General features: G+C 41.9%; 4 protein-coding genes across 5 annotated transcripts in view; 2 read left to right on the plus strand and 2 right to left on the minus strand.

The window, feature by feature from the left end:
• The window catches only part of unc45a (unc-45 myosin chaperone A), a 9,140-nt gene extending 6,890 nt beyond the window's left edge, over positions 1–2,250 (plus strand). The window contains exons 17-19 of the mRNA XM_034879112.1: positions 280–397; positions 1,030–1,185; positions 1,309–2,250. Of these exons, the coding sequence (XP_034735003.1) occupies positions 280–397; positions 1,030–1,185; positions 1,309–1,596 (562 nt within the window). The 3' untranslated portion in view covers positions 1,597–2,250. The remainder of the gene's footprint in view (positions 1–279; positions 398–1,029; positions 1,186–1,308) is intronic.
• A 97-nt stretch (positions 2,251–2,347) lies between these two features.
• LOC117949102 (RCC1 domain-containing protein 1-like) lies at positions 2,348–5,038 on the plus strand. Of its 2 annotated transcripts, none has more exons than XM_034879114.1 (8): positions 2,348–2,656; positions 2,790–2,972; positions 3,054–3,219; positions 3,314–3,435; positions 3,527–3,631; positions 4,043–4,213; positions 4,306–4,335; positions 4,501–5,038. In XM_034879114.1, the coding sequence occupies exons 1-8, from the start codon at positions 2,446–2,448 to the stop codon at positions 4,650–4,652; spliced, it is 1,140 nt and encodes a 379-aa protein (XP_034735005.1). In that variant the 5' UTR covers positions 2,348–2,445; the 3' UTR covers positions 4,653–5,038. The 2 variants fall into 2 exon arrangements, with proteins under 2 accessions (XP_034735005.1, XP_034735004.1); XM_034879113.1 differs by having other exon boundaries at positions 2,350–2,656; positions 2,766–2,972.
• On the minus strand, positions 4,819–6,740 carry LOC117949103 (calcium and integrin-binding protein 1-like). Its single transcript, XM_034879115.1, has 7 exons — positions 6,490–6,740; positions 5,996–6,030; positions 5,787–5,886; positions 5,520–5,673; positions 5,327–5,445; positions 5,130–5,218; positions 4,819–5,035 (listed from the first exon to the last, which is right to left on the minus strand). The coding sequence occupies exons 1-7, from the start codon at positions 6,538–6,540 to the stop codon at positions 5,014–5,016; spliced, it is 570 nt and encodes a 189-aa protein (XP_034735006.1). The 5' UTR covers positions 6,541–6,740; the 3' UTR covers positions 4,819–5,013.
• A 1,323-nt stretch (positions 6,741–8,063) lies between these two features.
• Positions 8,064–15,870, minus strand: LOC117949208 (titin-like). The gene is made up of 4 exons (XM_034879275.1): positions 15,722–15,870; positions 15,102–15,216; positions 8,428–14,694; positions 8,064–8,221 (listed from the first exon to the last, which is right to left on the minus strand). The coding sequence occupies exons 1-4, from the start codon at positions 15,740–15,742 to the stop codon at positions 8,187–8,189; spliced, it is 6,438 nt and encodes a 2,145-aa protein (XP_034735166.1). The 5' UTR covers positions 15,743–15,870; the 3' UTR covers positions 8,064–8,186.
• Positions 15,871–17,367: the final 1,497 nt, after the last annotated feature.

Below are 17,367 nucleotides of genomic sequence, written 5' to 3' on the forward strand. Positions count from 1 at the left end.
TTATTGAAGACTCAAGACAGCCATAACATTGTGATTTTCTACAAGTGTATGTACACTTTTGACCACAACTGTATGTACTCATTAAGATGTACAACTATGCCTGCCTGGTGCTGTCTTTGTTGTTGTTGTTGGATTTACTCAGGTCATAGATTCACAATTGAATAGTTTGGCTTTCAAGTCTCAAGTTTGTACTTCCTTTTAATAATATATCTTCTATTGTGACAGTATAGTTTTGTATCAGTGTTTAAAGTTTTAGCTTGTATGTTTGTTGTTTCACAGACAAAAGATCATAAAAGAGAAGGCAGTCCCTAAAATTGAAGGCTACATGTTTGAGGAGCACGAGCTGGTCCGAGCTTCTGCCACAGAGTGCATGTGTAATCTGGTTTTAAGCACAGAGGTAAGACGCATATTCATAGGTGATTTTAGTTAGGTTAATTTGTTTCACAGAATTTAAAAAACTAATTACATTGAAGAAATACAAAAATAGATGTGAAAATACAGCTCAAATAAAACCTCAACCAAAGTACATACACAAATGTAATAAAAGGAAACACATGTAGGTAAACAGTAGGGGCGGACAATTCAGAAAATGTCATGATTCGATATTGATTTTAAGGCTCAAGATTGATTCAAAATGAATTTCTGATTCATAAAATGATTCTAAAAACAAAATGACAGTGAATAAATATAGGTAGCCTACTTCTCCCGTGTGATGGAATACAAGCCACTACAAAAAAATATAGATTTTTGGAATTCTATAATTTGATTTGAAATCTGTAGAGCTTTAATGGCAATACAAATGTGAATCTTTTTTTTTTTTTTTTTTTTTCGTGCTCACCCCTGCCTAATAAACAGAAATAATTGCCATATTTACAGTAAAAACAACAGTTTCGAAGAGTTATCTTTGATCACACATTTTAGAGAGCAGGGCATTTCAAGTCTATTTTTATGCATAGAAAATGACATAGTGACACATTGTATGGCACACATGTTGAAAAGCACAAGTAAAGGTGTGTGTTTGGTCCTCAGGTGCAAAAGCTGTACCTGGCCACAGGGAACGATCGTCTGAAGCTGCTCGTGCTCTACAGCGGCGAGGACGACGAGAGGCTGCGGAAAGCTGCTGCAGGAACTCTGGCCATGCTGACCGCTGAGCAGCCGGAGCTCTGCGCCCGCATCCCAGGAACTGTAAGCAGAGCCCCGCAGCACTTCCTGTCCCCACACATCCTTCAGCTTAGCACTGTGGGATAACACAGTTGATTCATTATTGACTTTTGGCTTACATTCCTGCCTGTTGTCCTCTCTTTGCAGACGACCCACTGGCTAGAGATTATACAGTCACTTTTGCTCTGTGAAATATCCGACCTGCGCCACCGGGGAGTGGTCATAGTTCAGAACATGATGCAGGCGGAGAAGAGTCTGGCCGAGGCGCTCATGGAGAGTGAAGCTCTGGAGATTCTTTCCGTGTTGGCAAAGGGAGGAGAGGGCACGTCGGAGCCTGTTTCAAAGATAGCTCAAAACTGCCTGGACAAGGCCGTGGAGTACAACATCATCATGAACAGGGAAGGGGGGGAAAAGGCCAAAGGAACGGAACCATGAAAACACCGCTGCAGCGTGTGAATGTGCCTTGTGGTAATGTTTAAGAGCTTTGAGTATTATGTTGGACCAGTGGTCGTTTCACTTTTGCAGGAACTCAGTGTTGATCTGGATGAGTACAAACCGATCGTGAAATGCGTCTTAACTAAAAACTGTGCAAGGCGATAAAAACTAATGTAAAGAAAGATAGTACACGAAAGCCAGCAGATACTGACAGAAGGGGTGTTTTACATTACTTTTTCACTCATTGTATTTATCTTTATAATCATGTTTGTTCATGGACCAGCACCAAAAGTGTATGTGTATGTCCAATCAGGCTACTTTATACATCTTTTACTAAAGACTGCCATTCATTGATATTTGCAAATGTTTTTAATTTTGTCAATATCATTCCCCAATGCATTTCCATTGCTTACTTCCACCACTCTATTTAGTGGGAATTGTGATTCAGCAGCTTTTAGCAAAGCAAGCATTCTTTAGTCTTTTTTTTTTTTTATAAAACGTTGCCCTAAACAGGCCAAAACAAGTACATTCACATCATTGTGTGCTTTTCTGTTTATCACTCCACTACATTCCCAGTGTCTTAATTGTACGTTGGTTGTTTTCTAGTTTTGACTGAACACAGGGGCAATGAAATAAACCCTGTGTACTAACCGCTCTATTGTCACGTCTCTGCTGAGTTCACTCATCTTCTCTGTCAAGTAATGTTGCGACTATTCTACAGCGCATGCGCAGTGCAGTCTGGTGCTTCTCAACAGTGTAGGAGCTAATGCTAGCTAGCTAGTTTCAACAGTTCATGGTTTAAACTCACTCATTTTCACGTTGAACCAAACGGAGGTAAAAGCCTTTCCGATGCGGTGGTTCGGGTTTGGTTTTAACGCATTTGGACAGATATATGTCCACGAGAAATTAATTAAAGGAGTGTGTAGCGATGCTGTAAATGAAGTCAAAGTGAGTACTCCAACAGAGCTTGACAACCAGGTAGACAGAAGTGACTGCTGCTTGAAGACTGGTTATCAAATTAGAGCAAGTTGGAGTAGAAGAGCATCACTGCATTTGGATGGTAAGTCCAGGACCAGTAAGGTTGGACACTCGTATTGTAACATAAATAGAAGACGTCACTTTATATGAATAAGACTCATGGATTCACCTTGGTCTCTGTGTGTTATTAGGTGACAGCTGTGCGTGCCTTGCAGGTTTTGCCTCCAATGAGTCCTGCGGGAAGCCTATGAAAGAGAGCCGTGGCTGCAAAGACGCCATCGTCAGTGAATCGTACCTGACCCTCGCTTTCTCCGACAGACTTGAGTCCTGGGATCTGCAGAAGAAAGAGCAGACTCCATCCTGGAGCATGAAACTAAAACCACACCCAGAGAGCTCTGGTATCTGCTTTGACAGCTACAATAAGTATTATGTAAGTGTATAATAAGTGGCTAAATAGTACACTTGTTGCTGCTTTCCAGGACCCACTGTGAATCTCCCATTAGTCCCTGGGGGCTACATAGCCATGAAACCGCCCCTCTACCGCCCCTTATCACCACACCTGAGAGCCATGAGTCTGGCACTGAGTGCAGAGCATGTCATCCTTCTCACTGCCTCCGGAGCTGTGTATACCTGGGGACTGGGCAGGTAGACCTACTACTCATACGTATGTCTTCATTGGTAATCTGAGCATTAACACCCCCATGCGTATCTTGACCTTTCTTGCGTTTGTCTTTGACAGCCACGGTCAGCTGGGACATGGAAGCCTCACTTCTGAGGAGGAGCCCAGGGCAGTGGAGGCACTCTGGGGGATGCCCATGAGCTGCATAGCTGCAGGAGGCTGGCACTCTGTCTGTATCAGTGGTAAGTCATCCAAGATGTTGGCAGTGAATACACATAGTTATGCCCTCAATCAGGTGTCAATTAAGTGACCTTAAATAAGCATTTTCTTCAGATGGGGGAGACCTTTATGTCTGGGGCTGGAATAATAGTGGCCAGCTCGGACTTCCATCGCAAGGTCTGAGGAAAACACTGCAGCAGCAAAGTAACCAACAAGCAGGTAAGGGAAATTTCATCAACAAACACAATAATTAGCCATAGTGCTATCTATCAATCCAAATACTTTTGTGTTACTCAACTGCATTGTTTTTGGTGTGGCATGTTACAGTGCTCCACGCTTCAATACGAGCATGTCCACAGCATCTATAAAGGATGCCAAGCTCTGAACAGGCAAATAAATGTTCACCATTAGGTTCCCTGTGAATGTATTTTTTCAATTTATTTAGACACTTTAAGCACCATAAACTAAAGGCCATCAAGCTCTGTTTAACTTGGTGCGCTACAGTTAATATCTTAAAATCCAAATTCACAAACAATTTAAATATTCGAATAGAACTTGTGGGAAATCCGCTATATTGGATATCAATGAACTGTAAGCAGCAAGTACTGCAGCATTAACTGTACTGGACAGGCACACCATGCCAAGATGCCAGCACAAGTCCCACTGAAGAGCCAAAGGAGGAAGAGAAACATGAAGAAGTATTCATATCGATCCAGGCATTCCCAGCTCTGCTGGATGTCACTCCATCGTGTGAAATCAAGACAGTCAGCTGTGGCTGCCGCCACACAGCTGCAGTGACAAGTAAGGAAAAGCACTTGACAATAGGTGTATATTGATGCACATTTTCTTGGCAAATCTATCCTCTATCCATCTATCATATTTTCTCATTTCAGCCACAGGGGACCTCTACACTTGGGGCTGGGGTAAGTTTAAATTTGGAGATAAACTGGCACCTAAACAGATTTTTAATCTGTTGCAAATGTGTTACAAATTTTAATTAATTAATCAGTGTAATTAGAGCACACCTTATGTTGTATGTGATGTTGAATACACCCTGTCATTCATGTCTCCTATTACCTGAATTTCAGGTGACTATGGCCAACTTGGACACCAGACTTTTATCAGTTCAGATGAGCCCCAGCGCGTGGAGTTCTTCAGGGAGCAGCAGATGCGTGTGGTTGATGTAGTGTGCGGGGCATGGAACACTTTTGCTGCTGGCGTCAAGGAGGAAGTAGCATAGTCTTAAAAATACTATGAATGTGGATACTGGACTTTGGACAGCTTACCAGGAAGTGTAAATTATCACAACAAATACAAGACTTTGAATTGAATGTATTTTGTAATTTACAAGTTATTTTAATTTGTCTGTATAACAAAAAGAAACTTTCTGAACGAGTGGTTTTTGGAAATGTTTTTTAATTTTCTTAATAGAAATTTTAAAAAAAATCACAGGTTTTATATTTCACAAACAATGCATAAAATAGTTAAGGCAGTAAAATCCACAGGTCGATATAATTTAAGGCAAATATTTAAAATTAGTGACTGAAAATTAAACATAAGACGGTTAAAGGGTGATGGTTTCTGCACAGCCTGGTAGGTCTTCACAGCACAATCTTGAAAGAGCTGTGAAGAAATCAAAGTAAAGAGAAAGCAGTTAGGAGTCAACAAAACTAATGAGTGAAGTGCATATGTAGGTAATAATTAGAGTTTTAGTCACCTGACAAAATCTGGTGACCTTGAAATGACATGTTGAAACTCTGAGAGGTTCACGGTTCCATCCTTGTCGATGTCTGACTCTTCGAGAATCTGAAAAACATACAAAGAAAACAACTGTTGCACTGACACATCTGTGTACCAAGCGGTTTTAACCATCTAGTGTAAATCTTCAAAGGGCAGAAGCCTCAGTGAACTCACATTGTTGATGAGCTGTCTCATTTCTTCGGTGGTTAGTCTGGTCTCATCCGTCTCACCGGTCAGGCAGTTTACCAGCTTCTCCAGATCACCACAATCAAGAGTTCCATCATCGTCAAAGTCTGAAAATACCATTATGCTTATTACACAGATCGATAGACTAACCAGCTCACTTTTTAAACAACATGTTATTTACCAAATATACGGAAAGCATAGTGGGATTTGATTTCCAGAGTAGCAGAGTCGCTGAAGGCACTCAAGAGATACAGAAAATCCTCAAATGTGAGGCTTCCATCTTTCTGCTCAGAGGTTGAGAATACATGGCATATTCTTTTCCTGAAAGGGTTGGACTGACAGTAACAAGCGCAAGGGTCAGTACAGTTTTGCACCGGACAATTCTAGTCATGCTGTGAGATCGACGCGTAAACAAAACCACATTTCAACTGTTAAATCGCTTTTTTACCTTGAGCTCAGGCAGAGTGAGAATCCTCTCCGTGGGTATTCTGACATTTGGACGGTCTTTCTCATCCTTTGTTAGCAGTTCAGTGAATCTCTTGTGCGCACTAAACATACAAAAAAGCGCAACGTTAATTCACGGCAGCAGTGCTAGGTTTATTGCAATGCTTTTACCGGTAACACATTTGTTAATGTGACATACATCTGATCACTTACAGAAGAATTTCTTGTTTTGTCAAGAATGTCAGCTCCTAAAAGTAAAAGTCAGTATTGTTAGAATTAAGTCACCGATTAACATGCAAGTTACTTTTTTGAGTTCCTATGACGTTGACACATCTAGCTATGGTCTGAAAAGTGATATCAACATTTCCGTTAGCCTTCACTATACTGATTAACGCGATGACTTGTTTAAAATTTAATATAGCCGCCATTAGCGCTGTGTTTAGTTAATCTAGCTAGCTACGTTGTAGGAAATGCTACAACTAACGTTACAGACCGAAAGTTAATTATACTATACTTATGACAAGGTTCTAGAAATCTCTCGTGTCTTAAAACGATTAGCTACGATAGCTACCTTACGTTATGCTTGGTTACTAACTTAACTCAAGTAGCCAAAACAACCGTTCTCAACTTTAGCCACCCAGTTAACATTAACAGTAACACCCATTACGACATATCTGCTTTTGGAGACTTTGCTTTGGGGCACTTACTTGATATTCTGAGAGCATGTCCTTGCCAAGTTGACTTGCTGTAGTTCCCATTTTGAAAATGTCGACTCGGAAATGTACTTTTGTTGTAAGAGTTGCCCACTGAACTATTACGAACAAGCAGAAAACTAGTTGGTTGGTTTACATGGCATACTTCCGGTTCCTTCTCTTTCCTGTATTTGCTACTAAACTGTTTCCATAGTGACGCACTTGCAAACAAGTCATCGTGACAAAAGGGCGACAGCAGGTAACATCGAGGACTAACCTGTGTCATGCTTAGGCCTTTTGACAGTTCTTATGTAGGCCTACCAACAAGAAAAAATAAAGTCCTTATGACGACTGTTTACTTTAGTTTTTTGTTTCCTGTTTAGTGCCACTGTTGACATTATTGAACTACTTTTTAAAGTATTATGGGTCCTCTCTTTAAAAGGGAGGCTACAGAAAACAAGATATTCAGGGGGAATGACCAAAAGTGCCACCACCCCTTCCTATAACTAGAGTGGGAATCCCTTTCTTCAGATTCCAAGGCCAACGATTTGATTCTAAGCCGATTTATCGATCCATCTCGATGCAACAATGTTTTTATGTACATTTCCATGTGTTTATAAAAAAAAATTATCTACATATAAATCTGAGTTGGTTAGATTTTGACATATACAGTACTTGTCACACTCCTGTTCTAATGAAATGATTTGTCTACTGAGGTTTTTATTTTGTAGGCTAGTCATTCTATGCTTAAAGGAGAATTTCAGTTGATTTCATCATGCACAGTAGCTCTATTTTTTTAACATAATTTGTCGTGCTGTCGTTAGCAAGACCAATAAAAACAATCGGTGCAGTCTACGCTGTGTTATCCTCCTGCTAGATTCTGCACCAAAAGGCTTAAAAGTTTTAAAATGTTTAAACTTGTTTTCAGCCACTAAGTAGGCTAGGCTCAAAATGTCATTATCACTGCCAGCCATGTGCAGTTATTCCTTCAGCCAGTGCACATACCTCTGTTTGTTCCCCGTTTTCCACACTAGTTGATTTTCAAAACTTTCATACATTTCTGTCACACCTACTGCTGTCAGATTCACTGTGTTCTCTTGAAAGGAATATTGCCAAACACACTTGTCACTTGGCTTGTAGTCCTATCAAAATGGGAATAAGTAAAGTTCCTGTCATCTTTCTCAAATTTTACATTTTTAACAGTAAATCTATATCTGCTTTTCTGTTTGTTTTTTATTTTTCTTCATGCCATACAGTGTTAGGATACCCTTTATCATCCCATAACAAATCCAAATTAAGACTTAAGTAACTGTTCCAAACATCCTTATTTTATTATAGATTTGCAAAACACAGCATATTGTTTTTTGTAGTAATTTTTTTCTAAACCACAAAAACCAACTCAGGAAATCTATGTATTTTCTTCTATAAATAGGCTATAATCCATAGATATAAAATATAACATAACAATATAAATATTATTTTCTATGCCAAAATATATCATGAATATGTCTTATTAGTAAATAAACCTGATACAAAAATTTTAAATAGATTGTGTATGTAATATATCTAAAAAACCTCCAACTTCTTGTAATGCATTAATTCACAGAGCATTCGCTAACGATTTTTTCTAAACAACATTGTTTGAATGTGAGAATCAAGGATCTTGACAGATGATCAGGAGGAGGCTACTTCAACCCTGGTAAGAAGATGAGCTATGCTTCTGAATTTGTCTCCCAGTCGGTTCTATCTGAAAAAACAAATAATAGAATTACTCTTCATGCAGGAAGTAGAACAATCTACGAAATTGAAAGAACCTGCTTAAGATATCTAAATGCTCTCTAAAATCCTTTACATATTAGGCACTAATCCAATCACAAAAATACAAATTTTTATATTAAATATACCAACTCTCATCTTTCTGTATTTGTGTAGTCTTTACAGATTGTAGCCTACCTATCATTTTGGTTCCCTCCTTGGTCTCAGCTGGAACACCAATCCCGTACTCGTTTTCACCGGTGACTCGGAAGAAGTAGATTCCCCCCTCCTCCAGGTCAGACACCTTGTAGGACAGTCGGTGACATTTGTCTGTGAGTTTTGTCCACCCTTTCCTGCTGATGTCCCTTATATCTACCAGGTAGTTCTTGACAGGGGCTCCACCCTCATTCTCAGGGATGTCCCAGGTAACAGTGGCAGAGTTCTTGGTCACATCTTTAACTGCTACGTGAGTTGGCTGACCAGGTGAATCCAAAACCCTCACGTTCAACGTCAATGAGGCAGATCCAGCAACGTTTTGCAGTTTGACTATGTATTTGCCAGAGTCATCGCGTGTTGCTCCTTCCACTGTGATAGAGGTGACAGAGCTGCTGCTGTTGATCATTCCTCTGACTCTCAGATCTACATCTGCTTTGTCCCATGTTACGCTAGGAACAGGCTTACCTGTGAAAGGCACGGTCAAAGTGAAAGAGCTGCCGTCTTTAACAAGCAGGGTCTTCCTAATATCTGTGCTAATATCAAACCTGGGCTCCTCCTCTCTCTCCATGGCCGCTTCAGGATCTGATTCAGGACTGGGATCGCTGATGCCAATCTTGTTTATGGATCTGACAATGAAAACATATTCTGTCCCTGATGTGAGTCCAGTTACTGTAAACTCTGTTTTATCTGTGTTACAAACACCTACAGTCCAGTCTTCTTCTGTTGATTTTCTGAATTCAACTTTGTACCCTGTTACAGGTGCTCCACCATCAAACAGTGGCTTGTTCCATGTCAGAGTGATGGAAGACCTGGTTGAATCGATTATGATGGGTTTTGCGGGAGGGCAGGGGACAAACTTTGGATCCTCTGCCAATGTGAGTGGGCACGGGAGACTGGGTTCACTTAGCCCAGCAGCATTCTCAGCAAAGACTCTGAATTCATACTCGCATCCCTCGTGCAGCCCAGAGGCTTTGACTCGTAGGTCATAGACAGGCTTCTTGTTAAAACGAACCCAGCGGACACCCTGCTTCTCTCTCCTCTCAATGATGTAACCGCTGATGCGGCTTCCACCATCAGAGGCAGGTCTCTTCCAGCAGATAGTCATAGCCTCGCTGGTTGCACTGGTGACCTCAACATCAGTCGGAGCAGATGGGGTAGTAAAGGGATCCGTGGCCTTGACGGGCTCACTTTCCAAAGTCTCACCTTCCCCGTATTTGTTTACTGCTCTCACCCTAAACAGGTATTCATTCCCTTTCAGTAGCTTGCTTATTTTGCATGTAGTTGCCTTCATTTCATCGTACACCAGGGTCCAGGCTACACGGCTGGTTTCACACTTTTCAACAATGTAGTGCATAATCTCTGCACCGCCAGTCTCATTAGGGGGTCCCCATGACAGGGTGCATTTCTCTGCTGAAAGTCCAGACACTACTAGAGGTCCAGCAGGGGGGCAAGGCCTGTCCAGGACCTTGCAGGTGATAGTCTTAGATGTGGAACCACCTGCACTCTGTAGAGTTAGAATATACTGTCCAGAGTCTTTTCTAACACATTCTCTGAGAAGTAGAGAGGTATGCATCTTTGTTGCAGTTATCTCAACCCGTCCCTTTGTGCCGATATTTCTACCATTCTTTGACCAAAGCACTGTAGGGTTGGGGCGGCCACAGATGTCAGCATCTATTTTTAGATTTTCTCCTGCTTTGACAACCACCACCTGTCTAAATTTGTCTCCCAAGATAATTTTGGGTGGCTCCACATCATGCTGTACTGTTACGGGTCCGGTGGTTTCAGAGGGCGCACTGAACATCTCAGCTGCATTCTTTGCAATCACATGAAATTCATACTGTTCACCCTCTGTTAGGCCAGTCACTTCCAAGAAGGTGTCCAGTAAGTTGTTGAAGTTGCACTTAAGCCAACAACTATTTGGCAGCTCTTTACGCTCAACAATGTACCCTGTTATTTTAGCCCCACCATCATATTCCGGTTTGTCCCAGGAGAGGGAAACTGAGGTGTTAGTTATATTGGAGACTGAAAGGTTGTTTGGGGGATCACACTGGTCTCTTGCTGCTACAGGCTCAGATGCCTTACTGCTTGGTCCAACACCAGCCATGTTCTCAGCACAGACCCGGAACTCATACATCAGACCTTCTTCAACACTTGTTACCTTGAATTGGATGTCATTCACTGGGTTTCTGTTTAACTTTGTCCACAAAATACTGCTTTGATCTTTGCATTCAATATGATAACCAATAATAGGGCTGCCACCGTCACTGTCTGGCTTGCTCCATGCAACCACCATGAAAGCCTTTGAGGCACTAAGAACACAAAGATTGGTTGGTGGACCAGGGGGCTTAAAGGGATACTGTGCAACAACAGGTTCAGACTCAACAAAGTGGCTTTTCCCGTAGCGATTCTCTGCAGCAACACGAAACTGGTATTCCGTGCCGTGTGTCAGACGGGAAATCTTGATTGATGTTCTGGCAACTGTTGCTGACACATTCTGCCATTTTGTGCTGCCTGTATCTCTCTTCTCAACCACATAATTACTGATTTGACATCCACCAGTATAATGTGGGGGCTGCCACAACAAAGACATAAAGTCAGCACTCACTTCAGCCACAGTGAGGTCACTTGGTGGGCCAGGTCTTTCAAAAACATTAACAAAGATTTCTGCAGATGTGGTTCCAGTCAAGTTGGTCAGGGTCACCTCATAAACGCCAACATCTATTCTACTTGCATCTTTGATGATGATTTGAGACGATGCGTCAGATGTGTGCACATTTACCCTGCTTGTTTCTTTCAGCAAGTTGCCGTCTTTCTTCCATGCTACTGTTGGTGGTGGTACACCCTTGAATGGAACGTCAATCTTTAAAATGTTTCCTGCCTTCACACTGAATGCATTGGAAAGCAAGTTAATAATGGGTTCAACGCTAGTATCCTTTACTGTAACAGGTGCCAAAAGGAACTTTGGCTCACTTTTCCCCTTTTCATTTACAGCACTCACTCTAAAGAAATACTCCTTTCCCTTTGACAGCCCGGTAATAGTTACTTCCAGGGCTTTACTCTCTGAACACATTGTCCATGTGTCATCTCCGTTAGCCCGCATTTCTATGATATAACCTGTGATTTTGCTTCCTCCATCATTGTCTGGCTTCTCCCAAGAGAGTCTTGCACTATTAAAAGTAACATCACTGAGTGTGATTTTGCCAGGAGGCAGAGGAGCCTCGGACACTTTAACAGCCTCAGTGGTCTCTACTGGTAGTCCAGCGCCAAACTCATTCACAGCCAGAACACGGAAATAATAGAAGCTCCCTTCCTGGAGATTATCAATCTTGTAGGAGTTTCTCACACAGTTGCTGCAGACACTCGTGAATGCCTTCCTGGCCTCCTCTCGCTTTTCTATGATGTAATGCAAAATCTTGGCTCCTCCGTCAATGAGAGGTGCCTCCCAGGAGATGGACACAGAGTTCCTTTTTGCATCATTTACCTCTAAGTTGGTTGGCGCACTGGGAGAGTCCAATACTCTGACATTGATGAATGCTGATTTAGAGCCATTGCAGTTCTTGGCCATCAACACATACTTTCCTGTGTCATTTCTGTTGACATTCTCAATCAATAACTCTGTGTAGGAGCTTGTGACCTCAATTAGAGCACGCTCACTGACAGTTCCACCTTCCTTTGACCATCTAACCTCAGGCTCTGGCCTTCCTCTGATGGTGACACGGAGTCGTAATGTGCAACAGGCTCGAACACTGACAATCTTCCTCAAAGTAGTGTCCAACTCAATCTCAGGGGCCTCCAGTTTTTCAGCAGCTACCACTGCCCCAGGTAGATCCACATGATCTCCAACTCCAGCAGCATTCATTGCACGTATACGAAAACTGTACTCTGCATTTTCTCTAAGTCTCTTCACAGTGTAGTTTGTCCCCTCTACACCTGTGCTTGGTGTACATGTGTTCCAGTCATCTTCTGCTAATTCCTTCATCTCAATTACATATCCACTGATGTCTGCTCCACCATCATAGATTGGTTTCGACCAGGTCAATGACACAGTACTGCTGGAATAGTCTGTCACTTTTGGGTTGGTTGGTGGACCAGGTGGGTAAGTTGCTTCACAAACTTTTATATACTCACTTGGTTCACTGGGTGGACCCACACCCGCAGCATTCTCTGCGAAAACTCTAAACTGATAGCAATGTCCCTCAATGAGCCCTGTGCATCTGAAACGCAAGTCATTAAGTCTTCTCTTGTTGCATTTAGTCCACCTGGAGCCCTCTTTGTCACATTTCTCCAGGATGTAGCCATCAATCTCTGAGCCTCCATCAGTCTCTGGCCTTTCCCATGATAGCACTATACAGTCACCAGTCACAGCGCTGGCTGTAGGGGTAAAAGGTGCACTAGGTGTTGTAAAAGGGTTTTGTGCAACGAAGGGGTCTGATTCCAGAAATTCACCCACACCAAATTTATTTACAGCAGCAATTCTAAATATATACTCTTTACCAGGCACCAATTTGGTCACTTTGTAACTGATAGCTTCAACTTGAGGGTCAACCGCTGTCCATGTAACACGGCTAGTTTCCCTTTTTTCAATGATGTAGTGGGAAACATTGGCACCACCATCATTTAAAGGTGGGTTCCAGTGAAGATTACACTTCTCTGCACTGACAACTTTCACCTGTAGAGGTCCATCTGGAGGACCAGGTCTGTCCAGGACCTTGACATTAACTGGGATGGATGTAGTTCCACCAGTATTACTGAGGCTCAAGACAAAGTGTCCCCCATCTCCTCGTGCACAGTCCCTGACAATCAGAGTTGTGTGAGTGAGGGTGTTTTTGATCTCCATTCTCTGTGTAGCTTTGTCAATTTCTTTTCCATCCTTTAGCCACGTTACTGCAGGGAGGGGCTTCCCAAAGTAATCAACATCAAAAACAAATGTCTCGCCAGCCTGAACAACAGTAGTACTCTTGTACTTAGGATCAATGAAAGCTGTGGGTGCTTCAATAACATCCTGAGCGATGATGGTTACACTTTCTGAAGGTGTGCTCCAAACTCCAGCACCATTCTTAGCGGTTACTCTAAATTCATAATTTTGGCCTCCTGTCAGACCTGTGATTGTAAACTGATTCTCAATGACATTGGTGAAGTTTGCCTTCATCCATCTGCCGTCTGGGGGCTCTCTCTTTTCAACAATGTAGCCTGTAATAGTGCTTCCTCCATCATACTTGGGTTTTGCCCACTGAAGTGTGATGTTCTCTCGAGTAATGACAACAGCTTCAGGTTTACCAGGTGGACCACAGGGGTATCTTGCCACGTAGCATTCAGATATCCTGCTAGATGGGCTGAGTCCAGCAATATTCTCAGCAAAGACTCGGAATTCATACTCAATGCCTTCCTCCAGTCCACTTGTTTTGAAGTGAGCGTCAGGTATAACAAGTTTGTTCAGCTTGGTCCATAAAATGCTGTTCTTCTCTTTGCGTTCAAGGTGATAGCCGATAATGGGGCTGCCTCCATCTTTGGCTGGAGGCTCCCATTCTACCACCATGCTGTACTTTGACACTGTGGACACAAAGGGGGCGCCAGGAGCAGTGGGCACACTAAAAGGATATTGCGCAATTACAATGGGAGAGGTGATTGCCGTACTCTTTCCATACCTATTTTCTGCAAATACTCTGAATTGGTATTCGCTTCCTGTCTTCAGTTTAGTGACTTTAATAGTGGTTCTTACTGTTGTTGCTGACACAATCTGCCAATCTGTGCTTAGAGTTTCCCGTTTCTCCACTATGTAGTTGTCTAGCTGGCAGCCTCCTGTGTATTCTGGCGGCTCCCAGGAGATGGCAACGTAGTCAGAACTAATCTCATCAATCCTCACCGGCCCTGTGGGTGGGTCTGGCTTTTCAAGAACAACCACAGTGATTTCTCCTGTATATTTTCCAGCACTGTTGCTTGCTGTGATAGAGTATTGACCAGAGTGCACCTTGGTAGCATGTCTGATGTTGAGAACTGTTAATGAAGGTGTATTTGAGACCTCCAGCCTTGATGTCTCTTTAACTGCATGACCATCTATTTTCCATTCAATCTTTGGTGCTGGGTGCCCAACCACTGGGATCTCTACTTTCAGATCTTCACCGTTCTTGACAGTAAATGTGACAAAAGTTATCTGGAGTTTTGGCTTAATAGCATTTTCCTCATCTATGACAGTGCCAGATTGGTCCTCAGGGTTGTGTTCTCTGTTCTCTGCAGAAGTGGCAGGCTGACCTAATGTGAGGGTGGGAAGGCATCAACATTAGATGGGATCACTGTGCAAAGTCAGACTAATTACACAAAATCCACATGTCATGTGATGTGACAACTTAATCTATGTTACTTTTGAAATGCATTTGAGTTATTAATATGCAATCTGTTGAGTGAACCATGTTTAAATATGAATATGTTTTTTCAAGACTTCCAACTGTATCTCCCAATAATAACACCATCAGGAGAAGTCTCATAAAAGTAATTTGAACTTAGATGCACTTAAATGATAAGCCGTATACTAAGTAGGTAAGTTTAATGCATCTAACTGTAATTGTTATCCATTTAAAAATGATTTAAAACCATTAAAATAGTAAATGTTAAGGAAAGTATTGATATCTAAACAGTTATCAGAAGAATACATGACATACCTTGGCCAATGACTGTGCGTTGTGACTTGGAATCCTTTGCTGTTATCACTGCATCGGTATCTGCTGTCATATTAATATTTAGAGTGGGAGCTTCATCTTTTGCTTTCTTTCCCCCCTACAATAGAGAAAAGTGAAAAACTGTCAGAGAACATTAAATTAAAGACTAGCTAAAACAACCAGGGCAACATGTTTCCTCTTTTCTAAGACTGTTTTATCTTTTAGAATGGTGTTTCATAATGGTTTCAATTTAAATTTTTTATTTTATTCTATTGTCTGTTAATTCTGACCTAACACAAAATTTACTTCCATTTGTGGAATATAAAGAATAAAGTCTATCTTAGTACGAGTGAAGTGTTGGTAACAGAAGCTGTTGATGGTGTTAAAAATAACCAGAGGCATGGCAGACCAGACTGCCATCTGTTCTACCAAACAGATACAACTCTATTATTAACTAGTAAAGCTCTCATAAGGTTGATTCCATTTCACTTTAGTAAGAAACAGAAAAACAAAAAACATTTGTGAAATGGTTGTTAGATGGCCCGACTCTTTCTTTACATTTCAATAACTTTAGATATCATTGTTAACAATAGTATGACATTTTCAAACAAAACTCTGCTTACTTCATTGTTGCTGCCATCCATCGTTTCTCTCCCTTGATGAAAAGAATTCAGCTATTTCGGTTAATCGGTTGGTAAAGATGTATCAACTACGATGAGCACCCAAACTCTGTGGCAGACGTTCACATCTCTGCCAATCACTGCCTTCTTTATCGCCAAAAGTATGCAGGGCCTAAAATAACCATGATGTCTGATTGGTCAGCTGCTCATTCTTTCAAAGTTAGTTGAGCCCTCATGGATCAGCTAGGAAAAACTGGACAGTTGCCTTACAGTCAAGGATTGCACACATACTATTCCAGTTACAGGGGGATTTACCATGGCTTTACCGTCTAAATATTCTAGCTATGTGTGCCTGTTTATGAGGGGTTGGTTGGGTTACATGTGAACACTTAAGTGAACAAGAGCTTTCCTAAACAGATGATCAGTAACTGTGGTAGAATGTAACACAAACATTTTTGAGTATTGTTTTCATGTTGTCCTCAAAGGCAAATATTGTCCTCTACTACATGTATCTGTTTATAGGTATAGTTACTGCTTACTTCAATGTATCGCTCCGAGAGCGGAGCCAGAAGGCAAAGCTCTCGATCTACTGGTGACTTTTTGTTCCTTCCCTCACCTATGGTCACGAAGGCTGGGTCATGACCGAAAGAACGAGATCCAGGGTACAAGCGGTCGAATGGGTTTCATCAGGAGGGGGGCTGGCGTCTCCCTTAGAGATAGGGTGAGAAGCACAGAGTAGAGCCGCTGCTCCTTTGCATCAAAGGAGCAAGTTGAGGTGGTTTGGGCATCTGGTAAGGATGCCTCCTGGGTGCCTCCCTAGGGAGGTCTTCCAGGCAGGTCCAGCTGGGAGGAGGCCTCGGGGATGACCCAGGACTAGGTGGAGGGATTATATCTCCAACCTGGCCTGGGATTGCCTCTGGATCCCCCAGTCGGAGCTGGTTGATGTGGCTCAGGAAAGGGAAATTTGGAGTCCCCTGTTGGAGCTGCTGCCCCCGTGACCTGATACCGGATAAGCGGACAAAGATGGAGGATTTTTGTTATAACAGGGGTAGAGATAATTTTATATTAATAAATATATAACAGCATCCTTTGTTCTATAGCCTATATGCTTTGTTTGTAAAATTTTGATTTGAAAAGTAACCATTTGAGAGTAGATATTGTGAATGAGGTTTGTAGTGAGATTTGAGGGACGGGGGAGTAAAGAAAATGGATCCTCCTAAAGTTAACAAAAGTCATTAGAGGACATATTGGTGAAGTGAAGGATGCCAAAGTTCAAATAGAAGGAAATATTCCTATATTGTAGGTTTTAGCAGTCAAGAGCCGATGGGGAGGGCAAAGATAATAATTGATATTGGAAACGTTAAAATATTCAAAGTGGTGAGAGTGGCTGAGCAGAGGTCTGGTGGGTGCACAGGGGTGATAAGTGGAGTATCTATAACACTTAGGTGGAGAACATGAGGGTGCGTGGTGCAGAATAGGTCAGTAAAGAGCGCAAAAAGAATACAAAAAAAGAGCTGAGAAAAGTGACAGGAGATAATTTTGATAGAGTTTGAGACAAAGGAACGTCCAGAGGAGATTTTTTGATGTCATGAAATACAGTGTAAGGAAGTTTGAGCCTAAGCCAATGAGATGCTATAATTGCTAGAAAT

The sequence above is a fragment of the Etheostoma cragini genome, chromosome 8 (genome assembly GCF_013103735.1).
Source record: "Etheostoma cragini isolate CJK2018 chromosome 8, CSU_Ecrag_1.0, whole genome shotgun sequence".
NCBI classification, from domain to species: domain Eukaryota; kingdom Metazoa; phylum Chordata; class Actinopteri; order Perciformes; family Percidae; genus Etheostoma; species Etheostoma cragini.